The sequence below is a fragment of the Barbatula barbatula genome (genome assembly GCF_947034865.1).
Source record: "Barbatula barbatula genome assembly, chromosome: 20".
Taxonomy (NCBI): Eukaryota; Metazoa; Chordata; class Actinopteri; order Cypriniformes; family Nemacheilidae; genus Barbatula; species Barbatula barbatula.
In genome coordinates, this window is record NC_136783.1 from 1,027,438 (window position 1) to 1,047,578 (window position 20,141).

Below are 20,141 nucleotides of genomic sequence, written 5' to 3' on the forward strand. Positions count from 1 at the left end.
GCTGTGACCCGGCCGCCTTTCGGCCGTCGAGGTCTCGCACGTGGTCTGCCCCAGCAGCCCTGGCCTTCTCCAGCGTCGACTCCGGTTCCGGTGCCCCCGCAGGTGGCCCCCCGGAGGAAGACGTCGAGAGAAGGACCACCTAGAGAGATTGAACCATCGGGCCCGACCCAGCCTTGGTTGCTGGATGGTCGGAATGGGGCGGTCCCTGCCGTGTCCCAAACACCTTCTGGGCCCCTTCGGGGGCCTAGTGCCCGCCTTCTCACAAGGAGAGGTCTCTCTCTGGGTCCCACTTGTAGCCGCTCTCACCCTCTGAAAGATGGTGTTCGGCAACTCGACGTTGCGTCGTGGCGGCACGCAATGACGAGTATAAAGCAGCCCTCAGCACTCTCGCTTCGACGGTGCGTCGAGCTGCGCCATCGCCTGGCAGGTGATTTAGCAGAGCCGTTTCCCCCGGGGGGAACAGCACTGCTAGTCATTGAACCAACCCCCGCGGGTTGATGAAGTAGATCGCAGCCCCCCCTGTGAGGTCTCTGGGTGCTTGGTTAGCATTTCAAACCATCACGGTGGCTGGGAGTGTGGTCCGTCTCTGCATTCGATCCAGCTCGCCAGACCTCCGCCGGACTTCAGGCATCCTCTTACCTCAGCAGAGGCAGGGATGTTCCTGTGCTCCAGGCCGGGGCTGCCACCCCTCTGGCGAAGGCGATCGAACCGTCCCCTCGGCCAAGATGTCCAGTAGCTTCGACAGCCGCACTTCATCATCCCCAAAACCAGGGGTCGCTGCATACCTTGAGCAGCACCTTGCAAGAGTGCCGTTCGGGAGGCGCAGAAGCGCGTCCTGGTGTCTGTCAGACGCCAGGAGTGGTTCATGACAACTGACCGCATACTCTCATGTACAGTTTCCCTCGGCACTGTCGAGGGGCTGGCATGTCAGTAACGGGTCAGCCGGGACAAAGAGAGCAGCTCTCCCTGGCGCGGAGCTCCCCTTTTTCCTGGTAGAGAACTCAACACTGTCTCCATGACGGCGTGCTCGCTCACGAGCACGCACAGTCAGTGCTGAGCTGCTTGAACTTTCAGGCAGCAGCCAGCGGTCCCCTGAAATCAGTTTCAGAGGCTCCTGGGCATGGTGTCCTCGGGGGTGGCCTGTCCCCCTCGGGTTGACGCACATGGGACCGCGACAGCACTGACTACAGAGATGAGTTCCCTGGAGAGCGTGGCGCACTGGCAGTAGGCGTATCGTCATTACGCCTGCTGCCGTCGCATCCTAACCCCGAGCAGGTCTTGAGGCCGGTCGTGGAACGACAGACGCCTCCCTACGGGGTGCGGGTGCGGTGTGCAACTGGCGCGCAGTGTCGGGTCGCTGGACGGGCCCCCGCCTGCGTTGGCAGATCACTGCCTTCAAGTTGCTAGCTGTCCTGCTTGCACTGATGAGGCTCCGGCCTCTCGTGCAGAGCCAGCATACTGGCCCGGACAGCACGACCGGCGTAGCGTACTAAACCTCAGGGTGGCATTCGCTCGCTGCAGTCATCGCAACTCGCCCAAAACGCCTCCTCCCGTGGAGACAGCAGGTGGCAAGGCCCCTGCAGGTCACACGCCCACCGGGTGTCCTGAACCAGACAGCCAAGCGCTCTCTCGTCAGTTGACACCCCGTGGGAAGTGATGACTCCACCCCTGCGGGCTGGCCTGGGTGTGGTTTGGGCGGGCACAGGGGGACCTGTCGCCTCCCTGAACACCACCCAGTACCGCTGGGCATTCCTTGGACGAGGACCCCCTCGACACGGAGGCCCTAGCGCGCAGCCTCCAGTGGAGACAGCAGGTGGAAAAGCCCCGGCATGTCACACGCCCACCGGGTGTCCTGAACCAGACAGCCAAGCGCTCTCTCGTCAGTTGACGCCTCGTGGGAAGTGACGACTTTGAAAGACTGGAGTCTTTCAAAGTGCAGAAGACGACCTGTTTCGAATGACCAGCGACATCACCTCACCAAGCTCCTGGCCACACGTCTGAGCGCAAAGCGCCTCCTGGTGCAGGATGCAATAAAAACTTAGGATGGCTCTCTTTTCATGTTCACGGAGAAGCGCTACAAATCCTTTGTTCTTCCCCTATATACAGGGTGCACCATCAGTACAGACAGAAATAAGTTTATCCATCGGTAGTTTGTTTTCTTTAGTAAACACCATGAAAGACGTGAATAAATCCTCTCCTCTTGTTGTCCCTTTCATTGGCAAAACAGCTAAGCTTTCCTCACGCAGTGTGTCACCTGCAGCATACCTGGCAATTATACTGCACTGAGATAGATGGCTAACGTCTGTTGACTCATCTAACGCGAGAGGAAAGTATGTCCCGGCGTTTATGTCCTTAATTTGTGTTTCCTCAACTTGATTTGCTATCATGATGCTACGATCGTGCACAGTTCTTGCTGACAGGGGCATGTCTTTTATCCGTTTGATTATTTTGTCTTTTTTTGGGAAGTCAACAAACAGTTCATTGGCCACATCAAGCATGAATGTTTTGGCATACTCGCCATCTGTGAATGACTTTCCATTCCTTACTATTGCCAAAGCACCCGCAAAGCTAGCGGAATTCCCGTAACCTTGCCTGGTCCACACATATAGTTGCTGCTGACTCGTCTGCACTCTCCGCTGTAGCTCCTCGCATGCCCTTTTCCTGCTGTCCCCCGCTGGATATTTCGATGCAAATGAAGCATGGTGCGTATCGAAGTGCTGCTTTATATTTGACCGTTTCATCAATGCAATTTTATCATTGCATATTAGACATACCGCAGATCCTGCTCTGTCCACAAATGCAAATTCCTCTGTCCACACGGCCTGGACTGCACGGTAATCATCGTTATTCTTACTTTTCGTCATCTTTTCCGTTACAAGGGTTGAAGCGGATAAACTAGTTGGCTAAATGATAAAATTTATTTCTTCACCTGGACTTTCTTTCATCACGAGCCATTGGTTCCCTGACCTGTGATCCACGGAATTTATCTTCAAAACTAATTTCTGTTTACTTTAAAATGAGACGGTATTATTAAGAAATATCACAAGTATTTTAAAATCCGTTCCAAACTTTGGATTCATTTCAAATTTTTTTTTCAACTCAAAATTGTCTGGGAGCCATATGCAGTCACCGGAAGAGCCATAGGTTCCCGACCGCTGCGTTATCTCCTCCCCTTCAAGTGTCAGTCTGCTTACAGTTTCATTTGAAAATAAAACACCTATTTATATACATCCAGTCAAAGGGCAAATCAATTGGAAATTCTGTTTCACTCGGAAATGCTTCAGAGTTAAAAAATAAATAAAACGATCGCCATCTTCGGTTCACTGGGGCTTTAATCCACATACAATTTGAAACATAAAATTCTACTACATTAACTTGATCCCTATGATGTATTCAGAGTGATTGTCTGTGTAATTGTCTTTTACAGCTCTTAGAAATGTCTTTCAAGTGTGTGGAGGATGTGAAGAGTTCTGTTCCCATAAGCCCTTTACACTTAGCTGTAAGTATTCTGGGAGGTAAAAAAGCAAAGATTGTCTGCACACAAATTCAAATGATGTTTACTGCAGTTTTAGTGCTTGATTCACAAAAGGGATTATTAAAGGAGCTAGGTGGAGATTTTAGCGGCATCTTGTGGTGAGGTTGTAATTTGTAACCACCGGTTACTCCACTCCTTACCCATCCCCATTAAAGCACTGCGGTGGCTGACAAAGCACAACCATGTCGTAATGTTTTCACTTCTTCACCGAAGGAGATAACATAATCACGAAATGCGCTCTTTGGAGCAGTTTGTCCGTTTAGGGCTAATGTAGAAACATTTGCGCTGCAGCCCGACCAATTCCATGAAACAGGACTTGAGGTGTGTGAAGATAGAAATAGCTCATTCTATGGTAATAAAAACAGAAGGCTATTCATTAATGTCTTTATACACCTCTGAACACATTGTTATTGTTATTATGTTGCATTTCTGTCAATGGATCCTTCTTTTGTTCTCCACATTGCACATTTAAGCAAATAGAACATTAAACTAGCACAGATTACAATTTTGGTTTGTGAATTAAAATATTTAAAAAGCTGAAGATGCTTTCAAATCCATTTTCATTGCATATGTGAATGTGTTTTAACTGCCTGCTTTCTTTGTGCCAAGTTTTGTAATGTTTCCAGGTTAATGAATGACAATTATATAAAAAAATATGAAACTAGTGAGTGAACAAGACAGCCTTTTGTGCCGAGTAATCTCTAGAATTCTGAATAAATATTAAATGTGTAGTCTCATTCTCTCTCTCTCTCTCTCTCTCTCTCAGTAATGAATGAAATAATTTTATGTGAATTGTCTCTGTCAGGCTTATAATGGTCACAGTGAAGCCCTTCGGGTGCTGTTAGAGACGATGGTTCATGTAGATGTGCAGGATTCTGGAGGTCGTACAGCACTGTATCTGGCATCTCTAAAGGGTCACAGCCGCTGTGTGGAGGTACTGCTGCTTTATGAGGCCTCATGCAGTATCAGGGAGGACAACTATAGGTGGACACCACTACATATTGCTGGTCTGTCTTTTTTATTATATATTAGACAATGTTAGAATATTACCAATAACTGTAAAACATGTGTTTTGTTTATCTGGCAGTTTATTTGGATTTCTACTGCTTGTGTAGCTGCGCATGAGATGTGCGCTCTATAAACTGTCCGTGTGCGGCACTGTTCCCACACTTGATCTCTGCCTTTTGGTTCAGATAACATCCCGTTATAAAGTTTTGAAAAAATACATTTGTAAATCGATTCAGAATCATCCACGTCTGGTTTGTGATCCATCTATGAATCAAAATGTTGCCCACCCCACCATACACAACATTGATGATAAATCCTACAGCAAAGATAATGTTGGTCAATTAAACAATGTGTGATTGAAAGCTGTGTGCTCAACCTTTACATCTGTCCCTGCCCAATCTGAAAATCGACCATTAACAATTATTAATTAACATTAAACAAACATTTAACTTGAATGACCTCAACACTGACAGAATGCCAACGATGTTTAATGAAAGATAAACCATTGCTACTTTACATTATGGTCGCAAACATGCACCTGTGCATCGGTAATGATGTGCCCTACTGATGATAGTAAAATAACAGATTTTAAGATACAGAGAAATTAGGTTTATTTCAAACAATTTCTAATTTGTTGGGAATGTTGTACAACTGAAATTGATGCACTATATGACTTTACAAACATGTTGAGATCTCAAACCATGAGATGATACAAGAGCCTATAGATCACATTGTTGACTAAATGTAAGATTGGTCCTACTAGCTGCGAAAGGTCAAGCTGACTGCCTGCTCATGCTGCTGAAACGAGCTGAAAAGACGGATGTCATCAACCTCAAGGACATACAGGGACGGTATGTTTTACTTTAGCAGTATTTAAATGATGTCATGCAATAAAATGTGTCTACATTTTTGCCAACTCAACAGTATCTCTCAAGCCTGTTTGGTGAGGTTATAAAAAAATTCTATTTAACCTTAACAGAAGCATCTAATATTACATTAGAGGAACGCGATTAATAGTTAAAAGTATTGCATTAACATTTTCTAGACTAGTGTGACCCAAATGTGCATTGATGTGTATAAACATCCCGAAAAAAGATTCGTTTCTGCTGATACACATCTCTGGTTTGACGGTCTTCAAAATCACTATGGAATTTGATTCTTGCCCTGATATCAGCCCTTATGCCTCTTATTTTCCCTACACGGAGCATTCATCAGAACAATCCTAGGGAATATTGCCATAGGATTTTAGTCTGTTTCAGATGCTGCAGTGTCCTCCTCCTTTTCTTCTGTTTTATTTATTTGTTGTGTATAAATTTAAAGGATATCAGTTGGTCAGTTCAAAACAAATAAATCCTCCAGCATAGGGTATGCGTCAATGCGTAGGCTACCTGTAGGCTATGCGACTATGTGTAGGCTACGATGTAGGTTATGAGTCTCCGCGTTTGCTAGTCAACGTGCCTTGTGCCCTTTAAAGTAACTGCAGGAAGGCTACACCATGTGAACTTTTGTCTCAGATAAGAGAAGAACTGTGGTAACTTCTAACTGTGTAGGGTACACGAATGCAATTGGAATTCACCCGACGATGCGTTAATATCCATACCTATGATAATAGAGCTAATTTTCTTGTACAGACAAATTGATTGGTTTTATGACGTCACAAGCAGCAGGGATTTATTTGATTCGGAATGTATTGGCGTTTATTACTTTTATTAATTTGACTTTCATGAATTCAACTAAATATCTTCATAAATATCTTCTTGAAAAGCAATGCCACCCACATCTTGAATGTACTGGGGTGAGTAAATTAACAGCAATTTACTATTTGGGTAACTTACCCATAAAATACAATTATAAAGACAATATCGCTTTAAAAATATAACCTATTTTTTAAACGTGCACACAAATATTGCATCCAGTATTTCTACCTTTTCATGATGTTAAATAAAAGCGATATTGTCTTTATAATTGTAATTTATGTGTTAGTTACCCAAATATTAAAGCAAATTAAGTAAATTTGCAACTTAATCAAAATAAAGTGTTACCTTCTTCTCTTTCTCTTTTACAAATTTGAATGATTTTTCTTGTAAACATAGAGTTGTGGTGTCTGTAGGACTCCATTGATGTTGGCTGCACTGAGCAGTAATACTGACTGTGTCAACATGCTTCTTGAGAGAGGAAGCAAACCAGACACTGGCGAGAGAAGAAATCACACTGCACTTCACTATGCAGTAAGTGTATGTGTGCCTTTGTAATCATAGGGATCTTATGATTTCTTTAAGTCAGCAGAATTTTGATAAAAATGTTTTCATTCATTAAAAACTTTGAAAATGACAGCTGATGGATAAAAAAATCCTGCTACCTTTAACCTGTGGAATAAAAAACAACCCGCAGCAAGAGTTTAAGTAGCCCAATTCTGCAGGAAAACCAAGTACTTGGCAACACTGCTGCACCCCTCCGTCAAAACGAGTCGGAATCTTCCTCACTGCCAAACATTGTTTTCCATTGTTCATAGACAACCACTCACAGTGAGTGATATACATCAATGAAGTCATGCATATTAAGTGGACCCTGGGAAGTATTGCATTATGTTGTGATGAGCATGCGTCATGTGTGGTATGATTTGAGGGAAGTATACTTTGCAAGGCTGTGCATTCAGCTGTAAAGAAAATAAGTATACCACGGGCTTAAGTACTCAGTCACCCCTCTTATTTCAGGCAGTAGTTGGTGGTGAACAGTGTGTTTCAGCGCTGCTGGTCCATGGAGCCTTCATTCTGTGCAGAGATTTTCATGGCAGGAGCCCTCTGCACTTGGCGGCCTCTTGTGGTCATGCAAGAATACTGCTACTCTTACTGGAGGCAGCAGCTCTCTCTGACCCTCTTGACTCTCTGTTAGACTACAGTGGATACACACCTGCTCACTGGGCAGCTTACCACGGTAAGAGTACCACTTTTTCCACGTCATAAAGTGAGCATAAAGTTAAATTGACATTATGTGTTTGTAATAGACAATCTATTGGGCAAGATTCATTGTTGCATGAAACGAAAAATGTTGGTATTGGTAATCTGTCATGCCTTTAACATATCGGTCACCAACCCTGCTCCTGAAAATCGACCATCCTGAAGATTTCAGCTCTTACCTCAATCAAACACACCTGAACTTTCTAATCAAGGTGTTCAGGTTTGCCAGACATGTACAGACAGGTGTGCTGAAGCAGGGTTTGAGCTGCAGTCTGCAGGATGGTCGATCTCCAGGAGCAGGGTTGGTGACCACTGCTTTAACACAACCCTGCCATTCTTGTACCTGTACGTTAGACCACTTCTATTTCAGGACTTAGCCTTGCAGATAATATGGTGGGATGGATAGTATACATATTTGGCATGCTGTGTCCCGGGGAGGGAGCTCCAAACTCTGTAATTTGGAGTTGTCTGCGATGAATGGGCCGGAGGGAAGTTTAGCCTGTGGGCGTTGGAGATGCAGATAGGCTAAGAGGGAAGAGCGAGAGGAGGAAGGGAGGTGGCCACCAGAGCCGTGTGCAGAGGCAATCTCATGTTTGGGTCGGCTCCTGGGGCAAGCTGAAAGAAAAGTCCCTCGGAAAGGAAGCCAGGGCCTGTGCCGCTAGCGGAGGCAGCCTCACGCTAGAGCTCGACAGAGGGGCAGCAGCTCTGCTGAAGGATTTTAACGTCGTCCACATTTATACCGTAAGACAGTATTAAATCTAAAGTATGGAAGGAAAAACGCTAACACCTTATCACTCAGTCAACGAGTGATTAAATAAACACAGAGCTCCACTTCTGTACAGGCTCTCCTTCACAGATATTCTATAGGACTAGGGTCTAGTGTTTTGCATTGTTTGCCTGGCTGGGGGTCTGCTAGAGTTTTATAGTCTTATTTCATTAACACTGCATATAGGAATTTATTGTGTGTCTGATATTTGACCTGTGTTTTGACTTGCATAACCTTTTATGTTTTGCTTACAGTCAATATGTTTTCTTGGACAGCTGCTTTGTAACAATGAAAATTGTAAACAGCGCTAAATAAATAAACATGCATGCATGTTGTCTGTTTTCATTAGAACGCCTATTTGTCACACAAAGAAGCTTTCACCTTGCAAATAGATACTTACCCATTGCTTATAGGCCTATTGATATTATTATTTTAGATTTTAATTGTGTAAATTATCTTAGATGTAGGCTAGCCTTATATTTTCACTGAAGCTCTGTTAAGGTCTTTGAACATACAGTCTGAAATTCTTGTATGCATTTTTCGTATTTAACCCATTCAGAATTTTTTTATGACTGATGAAAATATCGTAAGCAGTGTGTAAATGTGATTGACACAATGTGAGGTTGTATTTATATTTTTACAAGCGGAACTTTCGGACTCCATGTAACCTGTAACCCTGTAATTTCAAACAATTAAATGTTCATATAACTAAACTATTAAGGAAATAGGCCTACTTTATAAATCGCTTTGGAATCTAGTTTTACATTTGATACACTAAATTAATTTTTATTTTATTTCTATTTGTCATTATTCCTTTTCAGTGAACTAAAAGGAAAAGTGTACACTGACCTTCACCTCATCTCACAACTTGCAGCGTACACGAGCTAAGACCTGTCATGAGATTTGATCTTAGCTCCCATCCATTTTGATAAATGCCAAGTTTTGCGTGAAAGCAAACATACGCAGTTTTCTGGCGTACGATCATTTGATAAATGAGGGCCCGTATATTTTTTTGACATCTCCGGTCGCGCTCATATGTACATTGCATATCTGAAAAAGCACATACATTTACCCATCCAGGTAATGTGTATGCTATTTAGATATTTCTTGACGAAATCAGGACAGAAGTGGTCAAAATTGGACAAAATAGATGGATTACAAAGGGTGTAAACGGGTATTTGTGTCTTTCGTCCGCTTTTGATCTGAAACGCATCTTACCAGGCATAAAGAGGGCCTTAAAGACTGCAAGGAGCCGCAGCAGGAGGGCAGAAGAGCCACATGCGGCTCGAGAGCCACGGGTTGCCGACCCCTGTGCTCGCATGACAATCCAAGTAAAATTGTCTTTTTTTTAGGACACAAGGACTGTTTGGAAGTTGTACTTGAACATAAAGCATCAAGGATCCTGGAAGGAAATCCCTTTACACCGTTACACTGCGCATTGTGAGTGAACCCCGCCTGCTTAACTTCAGAACACACACATCCTTCATCATCTTTCATGAACCTGTATGGTCCTGTATCTTTATCTACAGAATAAATGGTCATGTTGGTGCAGCTGAACTGCTAGTTGAATTGATGGGAACACAGATTATGAACCTAAAAGATTCCAAAGGAAGGTGAGTTTTTACCGAAATTAAAGAGAGATCAGAGCACAAAAAAAAGAAACATCTTTGTTTACCATCCATTCAGGTATTTATTTCATTCACATTTCACGTGTTTTTGTCCCCAGGACTCCACTGCACGCAGCAGCTCATGCAGGAGGTGTTGCAGCGCTACAGTTTGCATTGATCTGCGGTGCAGATGTAAACACAGTTGATCATGCAGGACGCACTGCATTAATGGTGGCTGCTGAAAATGGGCATACTTCTGCTGTTGGTTTGTAGTTTAATATCACATCAGTCATTTCACATGCATTCACAAGCATATTGTGAGCAATTATACAGTTTAGAATGAAAATGCAATTTGAAAGTGTGGTTTATAAAATGGAAAATGTGTTTCTGTATTGCAACATTGTGCAAATTGGACAATGAAACAACTGGTTTTAGACCACAATCATTTATTCGAATGGTGTAGGGTATGCCTTTGTGGCAAATGCAGCATAAGTTCATTTTGGGAATGACAGAGACAAGTCCTGCACAGGGGCCAGATGGATTTTGAGTCACTCCTCTTGCAGAACAGTTGCCAGGTCACTACGTGATGATGGTGGGGGAAAACGTTTCCTGACTCACTCTTCCAAAACACCCCAAAGTGGCTCAATAATATTAAAATCTGGTGACTGTGCAGACCATGGGATATGTTCAACCAGTTAATCACCAGTCTTGCTGTGTGTATTGGTACCCAATTATTGGGCCTAGAAAATGCCATGATATTACAGGCCAAACCATTACTGATCATTACGGATTCACTCTGAATGTGTTGTGTTGTGTTTGTGTTGGGTTTATCCACATACATTTATACACAGGTATCTGAAATCCCCTGGGATCCAACACACAACCTTGCATTGTTAACGCAATGCTCTTAACATTTACATTTAGTCATTTAGCAGACGCTTTTATCCAAAGCAACTTACAGACGAGGAAACATTGGAAGCAATTATAACAACATAGGCAACAAAATACATAAGTGCATTAAACTAGTCCATTAAAGCCTAGCACAGTGTACAAAGCTAAGAATAGTGAGGTTAGTATAATTTTATTTATTTATTTTTTAAGAAGGAAAGGGAAAAGCATTAGGATAAATCAATCATCAACGTGTTGATGGAAGAGATGCGTTTTTAGGCGTTTTTTAAAGATGGCAACAGAGTCTGCTGATCTTGTAGCAGCTGGTAGATCATTCCACCAATGTGGAACAGATCCAGAGAAGGTACGGGAGAGTGACTTTTTTCCTTTTTGGGATGGTACCACTAGTCGTTGTTCCTTTGCAGACCGCAGTGATCTGGCAGGAACATAGATCTGCATTAGCGAGTGGAGATACGATGGTGCAGACCCGGTGTTGGTCTTGTAGGTCAGGAGCATAGCTTTGAACTTTATGCGGGCGGCAACAGGGAGCCAGTGTAACCAGATGAAGAGCGGAGTTACATGCGCTCTCTTCGGTTCATTGAAGACCACTCTTGCCGCCGCATTCTGGATCATCTGGAGAGGTTTGATTGTGCAAGCAGGAAGTCGAGCCAGAAGCGCATTGTAATAATCCAGTTTGGACAAGACAAGAGCCTGGACTAGGACTTGCGTAGAGTGCTCTGATAGGAAAGGTCTATTTTTCCTAATGTTGTAGAGGATGAATCTACAGGACCGGGTGGTGCTGGCAACATGACTTGTGAGGTTAAGCCGATCATTGATTACCACTCCCAGGTTTCTCAGGGCTTGTATTGTTATTTTCTTCAGGCTTTTGGCCTGCACAGGTTTTTCAAGTGCAAAACATGACACCAACAGAGCAGTAGGTTGAAACATGACAACAATTTTGAGCTGCGGAAAAAATATGGATTTTGTTAGAATTTGAGATTTTCATAAAAACTAAATATGTTGCCCTCGTCTCATGATCATAATCAAACATCTAAAATTATCTTTATTTGTTTACGTTTTCTGAGAGGTGCACCTTTCCTAATATAAACTGGATGCGTGTCCATCAGAACCAAAGTGTTTGCGCGTCTTGGGTTTTGGTTTTAAAACATGCAGGATTGAGAAAATAAAGTGCGGGACTGATGTTAATAGAGATATTAAGAGAAATAAAGTGCAAGACCTGATTTATGCGAGTGCTAAGCGCTTTCATAAAAAAGAAAGGTCAAAAAGCAGATACAAGCAATACAAAAGTAATCCCCGCGGCTACTGACGACATATTAACGTATTATGAAAGCGACATGATGGGTCTCCAAAATAATGATGAAATATCATCTGTAAACTACAGCTTCTGTAATTGCAACTTCGGATGAATATCAATTGCACCCAAGTGTCTTTCTCATTAAGAAGGGCAGAGCTCTAGAAGTGGAGATTCGAAAGGGAGACTAGCAACTGTCTCTCATAACATCACAACTGTCTCTCCGTTTCCATCACACGGGTGACCTGAATAATAAATATCAAAGGAATTTTCTCTTTGACAGACACTTTGCAGTCTTCCCCTTCAGCACGTGCGCAAACATGATGTTCAGAAGGCGTGATTCTGGTTCGCCCAAGTACCAAAATAGACGTTGCGGTTAGCTGTTATCTTGATTCTGGTTGGCCAAACGAATCCAGGTGCTGGACCAAAGACTTTTCAGACACTCAAGAGTAGATGCCCAAGACCTCCCCCCAACCCATGTACGGCTGCAGAACTAATAAAAGTGTTAAATCATATGATAGAAATAGTACAGTTGCACATGCAGTGTAATGCAAGATTAAAAACAAAAATACATTGTCATATTGGATATTGGTTCTAAACTGAAAACGGCTCCCAGTATGCCTCCATACATTTCATTGTGCGGGGAATGTATTGTATCGATTTTGAAATCTTTCTTTGGCAACAGTCAGTATTAGTATCTCCTTTGAAATCTTTCTTTGGCAACAGTCAGTATTAGTATCTCCTTTTTCAGATATGTTGCTTCATCAGGCCAGAGCGGACTTGTCAGTGCTGGACATGAACAGGAACACAGCCCTGCATCTCGCCTGCAGAGGAGTAATGTGGCCATCATCGTATCCTATCACATCACATGTTCTGTGCTCTGTATTTCCATCTCTAAAGCATTTTTACGTATTGAACTCAACAGGGTCATGAAATGTGTGCTCTTCTCCTCCTGGCTGATATAGACGACCCCTCGCTTATTAACACAGCCAACGGTGCACTACAAACGTGAGCATTCAGATGATCTTACATGGCAAGAAACATCTTTGAACAAATCAAACATCTCACATGGTACCACCTTATTACAATAATGTGCGCTCTCGTTTTTAGCATTTAGGAAACATAATAACATTTTGATTTATATTCTTGACGTTATCTCACATGAATACAGTTATTGACTGTGTATGATGTGAATCACACAAAAACGTGAATTATTCCAAAAACCCCACCCCATCCCCAAAGCTAACAGCAGGATGTTGATTGTACAACTCTAAATGTATTCCAACGAACCACCTTGTAAAAGTACAAATTGCCATGAGATGAGAACACTGATGTTGACAAGTGCATTTGTAATTCATTTGGTGTGATTGTTGGGTTGTTTTCACAGTGAATGTCTGTCTTTCTCCACACCTCTATAGGCCGCTGCACACAGCAGCCAGAAATGGTCTCGTCACTGTGGTTGAGGTGCTGTTAACACGAGGTGCAACAGTTCTGGCAAAAGATGAGGATGGTGAGTTTTTGCAATTTAAGACAGACATGCACTGTACATTTGCAGCATTCATGTAGAGGATATGTGTGTATGTTCAGGTTGTACTCCAGCTTTGGCATGCGCTCCGAATAAAGACGTGGCAGACTGTCTGGCTCTCATCGTTTCCACCATGAAGTGTTTTTTTCAGCCGAGTGCTATGCTGACACCAGCTTCAGCTTCAGTCTGATGCAGTTCTGTGGCATTGTCACATCCTATCGGTCTGGGCATCAGAAACCTGTGTGCGCTGGATTTTAGAGAAACTGAATGTTTCACTGGGTGATAGTTCTTCTGCACTTCATACAGAACAATAGTGCCCTGAAACAATGCTGTAAAGCGTGAATCTTAACAGGTATAACAATAACAATACTTGTTAAGCCTGTTTCTGAAGCACAACTACAGTAAGATTTTACAATAAACTCTGCTTGTTTCATCATGTTGTCTCCAGCCTGCTGTTCTTCCCGTTCATCACACTATGTGCCATGGGGTTGATCTAAAGCGTTACCTCACAAAAGAGTTCATATATTTTGGTACAGACTCGATTATTCTACAGTATCAAGACAGAACCATGTTTAACACTTAAGTATATTCATTTTATTAGGGTGTACTTAGGCTACTAGTGAATCCTCTGGCTATAAACATTGATGCTAGTTATATAAATTATAATACATTTGGACAAACATAAATTTGCGACGTAGGTGTGAGTTTGTAATCCTGCAAACCTGGAAAATGTACTTCTCACGTGATCAGTCACAATCGCACGTATTTAATCATTCTAATGGAATAAAATCGATATTTAAAAAAATGACAGTATTGAATGTTTTCATATTTTTTTGTCTTCTTTCGGTTCTTATCATCTCCCTCTCTGTGAAGTGAAGCTGTGATCCTGATCTATGTGAACTTGTGTATGTTGTGTGTTCTCGTAATGATGCATCTACGCCAGGGGTCAGCAACAGTGCTCGAATTGAAGGGGACCTCCCATATCTCCTAAACACTTACATGTAGGTCTGCTGAGCATTTCCTCCTAGTTTCCCCCTGTGCAAGGCTAAAGCAGGGGAATCATTTGCCTTTGCATGTCTTGCATTTAATACAGTATCAATAATACTTTATTGTGTACGGTCGACATGTGTATTTGCTGTAAATGTAATTGCCTATTTTTTATTCTACCCTTGGTATTTGTAAATATACTTACTTGTATATGTATAATGTATAATGTCAGTACAGCACTTTGGTGAACAAGTCTGTTCTATAAAAGTGCTTTATAAATAAACTAAACCATAAGGCATTAGGGACCCCCATAAGATAATAAAAAATAGACATAGGGGGATCCCTCAGATATTTGAGTACAAATGACAATGAAAAATGTAATTAAATTCATGCAAAGAATTAATTATTTACAATAATTCCTATTAAGTTTGTTTATGGGATAGTTGTCATGTCTCTTTAAATGTTAAATGCCCCGCCCCACATCTAAAGAGCACGATGATGATGATTAATTGGCGTCGCTGCGGTGAAGATAACTTCAGGTAAAACCTCCTCTCGCAGTCAGGAAGAAGATAACTTTCATTTTCTCTATCTATGTATCTTTCCAGTATTATTTCTCGATCTCGATGAAGATGACTGACAGCTTTTTAGTCATTATAAAGGAAGTGCTCATTGTGCGGTTTCGGTGCTATATAGGCCTATATATTATATATATATATATATATATATAATCCATTCACTGCCATCTATTGCGTGAGACAAAAATGTATAAATTGCATCTAAATACAATAAAAATCGCACTATATTGCCACCTAGTGGCAACTGGGTAACTACTACCTTACATGCATAACAACCTGCGTTATAGTAATTAAAAGGTAACATGTATTTAAAGCAGGGGTGTCAAACTCATTTTAGCTCAGGGGCCACATGGAGGAAAATCTATTCCCAAGTGGGCCGGACCAGTCAATCATGGTATATATAACTTAAAAACAACAACTTCAGATTGTTTTCTTTGTTTTAATACGATCAACATAAAACAAAGCTGGAGCCTGAGGACAGTGTGTCCAAAAGCACAACATCACTATTAATCATAAAACACCTCAAGTTATTTGAAAATTCTGAGGACAAAGAACACACAAACACACAATGCCTCAGTGATTCACAGAAGTATATCACAGATCACAGAACTATATCAGGGTGTCTCATGCAGCACTTTAAGCATCAATATCAGGCGTCACATCCTGAGTGGCAGCCAACTTCAGGATATGATTCAAGTGCTTGTGCGTGAGCCTTGAGCGCAGCTTTGTTTTATTTATGCTCATTACAGAGAAAACTTGCTCACAAAGATATGTGGTTCCAAACATGCACAACAATTTTGCAGCGAGGGCTGTCAAGTTGGGGTAACCTGGCAAGATATTCTGATAAAATGTGTCCAAGCCAGATGCGGCAAATTTGCCCTTCAAATCCGAGTCACACTGTAAGTCTATTATTTCAAGTTGGATGTTGACGGGCAGATCAGAGGGATTCACGGTGAATGGCGAGCAAAAAACTTTGAAGTCTTTCTCCAGTTCACCAAAAATCTGAAAGCGTTGCTCAAACTCCCGTAACAGTCCCGTTATTTTATCTTTGAACCGCTTCATGTCTGCCACATGTTGGGTCGCGCACACATTTTTCAGACAGGGGAAGTGAGCTGCATCACCACCAGCGAGTTGCGTCTCCCACAATGACAACTTCAACTTGAAAGAACGTATGCTGTCATAATACTGCGTGACAACTTTGTTGCGCCCTTGCAGCTGTTTGTTCAAGTTATTCAGGTGCTCTGTAACATCCACCATAAATGCAAGGTCCTGCATCCATTCTGCGGAATGAAATTCTAACACTGGTTTGCCCTTTTCTTCCATGAACTGTTCAATTTCTTCTCGTAAATCAAAGAAACGCCTCAGCACAGCACCTCGGCTTAACCATCTTACCTCAGTGTGGTATGGCAGGCCATAGATGTGGTCTTTCTCTCTGAGAAGGCTGTCAAACTGACGGTGATTCAGGCTTCTGGATCGGATGAAATTAACGGTTTGGATGACCACCTTCATGACGTTATCCATCTTTAATGACTTGCAACACAAAGCCTCCTGGTGCATAATACAGTGAAAAGTCCAAAAATCACGTCCTCTATTTGCAGATTGCACTTTCTCTCTGAACTTTGTCACAACGCCTGCTTTTTTCCCGATCATTGAGGGCGCACCATCTGTAGCTAGGCTGACAATGGCTTAACCAACGGTCTGCTTGCCGTCTCACGTTGCAGAACACACATAATACACAACATGCGATAATACTTTCTCCCAAACATCATAAAATAGAGACTGTGTCTGTCCCCCGGATTAGTAAACATAAAATAAAGCGTAAACCTCTCAAAGGTAATTTAGTTAACGTTAAACTAACTAAACATGAACATAATACAGATAATCAACTGTTACGACTCGGATTGCTAAATATTAGATCTCTCTCTAAAAGCACTTTTTGTTAATGATATGATAACAGATCATAAAATAGACATGCTCTGTCTCACAGAAACATGGCTAAAGCCAGATGATTATATTGCTTTAAATGAGTCTGTCCCCCAAGATTATTATTATAAACACGAGCCTCGCCTAAAAGGCAGAGGGGTAGGTGTTGCTGCACTTTACCGTAACTCTTTTAGCATTTCTCAGAAGTCTAATCCTAAATACAATTCTTTTGAAGTCATGGTACTTGATGCATCAATACCTAATACTAAGGACAAAACATCTTTAAAATTTATTCTGGCTATTGTATATAGGCCTCCAGGGCACCACACAGATTTTATTAAAGAATTTGGTGGGTTCTTATCAGAACTAGTACTGTCTGCAGACAGAGTCCTTGTTGCTGGTGACTTTAACATTCATGTAGATAATGATACAGATGCTTTAGGAATGGCTTTTAAAGACACTCTTAACTCCATGGGCGTTAGTCAACATGTGTCAGGACCTACTCACCTTCGTAATCATACTTTAGATTTAATTTTGTCTTACGGTATAAACGTGGTCGATGTTAAAATCCTTCAGCAGAGCGAAGACATCTCAGATCATTATCTGGTATCATGCTTGCTTCAATACCCAATGGTGGCAAATCAAACTCCAAGTTACAAATTTTGTAGAACATTAACTTCGACTACAAAAGGTGCGTTTCTTGATAATTTGCCTGAATTGTCTCAAATCTCTAGCATGAGTAATAACGTTGAAGATCTTGACTTTACCATTGAAAATATTAATGCCACCTTCTCGGAAACGCTAGACATAGTTGCTCCTCTGCGCTTAAAGAAGATTAAAAATGACAGACCGACACCGTGGAATAATGAACACACTCAGGCTCTAAAGAAAGCGGCACGAAAAATGGAGCGCAACTTTAAGAAGACTAAATTAGAGGTATTTCGTACTGCCTGGAAGGATAGTACAAAAAAATACAGGAAAGCCCTAAAAACGTCTCGATCCGCCTACATTTCATCACTAATAGAAGAAAACCAGCATAACCCTAGGTTTTTATTTGATACAGTGGCTAAATTAACCAAAAATAAATCGTCAGCGACTTCTGATGCTGTATACCAGCATAGCAGTGATGATTTTATGAACTATTTCACAAATAAAATCCAAGATAGTCGGGAGAAAATTATAGCTATGCAACCAGATGCGAAACCCGCTGACCATATGACTAACTACAGCACCCCTAAGGAGAAATTATGTTTATTTTCTACTATAGATCACGATGAACTATCGAAAATCATTAGATCATCTAAATCGACTACATGCATGCTTGACCCTATACCTACAAATCTTCTGAAAGAGATGCTCCCAGAAATTATAGATCCTCTACTTAGCATTATTAACTCATCTCTGACATTAGGACATGTGCCTAAAGCATATAAGGTGGCTGTTATAAGGCCCCTTGTCAAAAAACCCCATCTGGACCCTGGAGAACTAGTTAACTATAGACCTATTTCGAATCTACCTTTCTTATCTAAAGTTCTGGAAAAAGTAGTCTCAATTCAAATATGCTCCTTCCTCCAAAGGAATGAGATTAATGAAGATTTCCAGTCTGGATTTAGAGCACATCACAGTACAGAGACTGCTCTGATTAGAGTTACAAATGATCTGCTTATGGCGTCTGACCGAGGTTGTATCTCCTTATTGGTGCTGCTAGATCTTAGTGCTGCATTCGACACCATTGACCACAGCATGCTCCTACATAGACTTGAAAATGATGTCGGTATTATGGAAATAGCTTTGAAATGGCTTAGATCTTATTTATGCGACCGTTTCCAATATGTAAAGATAAACAATGAGGTATCACGCAAATCGCAAGTCCAGTACGGTGTACCACAGGGCTCAGTACTAGGGCCTATGCTCTTCGCATTATACATGTTACCCCTAGGAGATATAATAAAGCGACACGGACTAAGCTTTCACTGCTATGCTGATGATACGCAACTTTATATTTCCTCGAAGCCTCACGAAACACAGCAATTCCATCGAATAGTGGAATGCATAGTCGATATAAAAAAGTGGATGAGTAGCAATTTTTTATTACTGAACTCGGACAAAACTGAGGTGTTACTTATCGGACCGAAAACCGCCCTACGTAACAACCAAGAATACTGCTTAACTATTGATGGATGTTCCATAAAACCCTCATCTTCAGCTAAGAATCTTGGCTTTATATTCGATAGTACTCTGTCATTTGAGAACCAGGTCGCCAACACCTGTAAGATTGCGTTTTTCCATCTTAAAAATATATCTAAACTACGTCATATGCTGTCATCATCAGATGCGGAGAAGCTTATACATGCCTTTATGACATCAAGACTAGATTACTGTAATGCACTATTAGGTGGTTGCCCTGCAGGCCTATTACAAAAACTCCAACTGGTCCAAAATGCGGCAGCTCGAGTTCTTACACGTACAAAAAAGTATGAGCATATTAGCCCGGTTCTGTCAACCTTGCACTGGTTACCTAAAAAGCATCGCATAAATTTTAAAATCTTGCTTATTACCTATAAAGCCTTGCATGGTTTAGCTCCTCACTACTTGAGAGAACTTCTAACGTTTTATAGTCCATCACGTGCACTACGCTCTCAGGCGTCAGGTCAGTTGGTAATACCTAGAATTTCAAAATCAAGTGCAGGCGGCGGATCCTTTTCTTATCTAGCGCCTAAACTTTGGAACAGTCTTCCCTGCAATGTCCGGGAGGCGGACACACTCTGTCAGTTTAAATCTAGACTAAAGACGCATCTTTTTAATCTTGCATACACTACATTATCATAATATATATATTTCACAGATCTAGGCTGCACTAGTTAGATCAACCGGAACCAGGGACACTTCCAATAACAACTGATGCATTTGATGCATCAAAGAGTGCAGAACAGTACTCTACTCTCAGCCAGTCTTGTCTCATTGTTCCAAGGTTACAAGAGCGGAGCGGGCAGGGCGCAATCCATTCCTAGACCTGACAAATGCTGGACGAAGGAAGTGACGTCCCTACAAAACTTCA

General features: G+C 42.0%; 1 protein-coding gene across 1 annotated transcript in view; it reads left to right on the plus strand.

Moving 5' to 3' along the window:
- The window catches only part of LOC306909849 (serine/threonine-protein phosphatase 6 regulatory ankyrin repeat subunit C-like), a 41,942-nt gene extending 27,908 nt beyond the window's left edge, over positions 1 to 14,034 (plus strand). The window contains exons 9-20 of the mRNA XM_079483930.1: positions 3,428 to 3,499; positions 4,341 to 4,542; positions 5,307 to 5,394; positions 6,654 to 6,771; positions 7,258 to 7,477; positions 9,619 to 9,706; positions 9,796 to 9,879; positions 9,993 to 10,138; positions 12,825 to 12,907; positions 12,999 to 13,081; positions 13,492 to 13,583; positions 13,661 to 14,034. Of these exons, the coding sequence (XP_079340056.1) occupies positions 3,428 to 3,499; positions 4,341 to 4,542; positions 5,307 to 5,394; positions 6,654 to 6,771; positions 7,258 to 7,477; positions 9,619 to 9,706; positions 9,796 to 9,879; positions 9,993 to 10,138; positions 12,825 to 12,907; positions 12,999 to 13,081; positions 13,492 to 13,583; positions 13,661 to 13,788 (1,404 nt within the window). The 3' untranslated portion in view covers positions 13,789 to 14,034. The remainder of the gene's footprint in view (positions 1 to 3,427; positions 3,500 to 4,340; positions 4,543 to 5,306; positions 5,395 to 6,653; positions 6,772 to 7,257; positions 7,478 to 9,618; positions 9,707 to 9,795; positions 9,880 to 9,992; positions 10,139 to 12,824; positions 12,908 to 12,998; positions 13,082 to 13,491; positions 13,584 to 13,660) is intronic.
- The last annotated feature ends 6,107 nt before the right edge of the window (positions 14,035 to 20,141 follow it).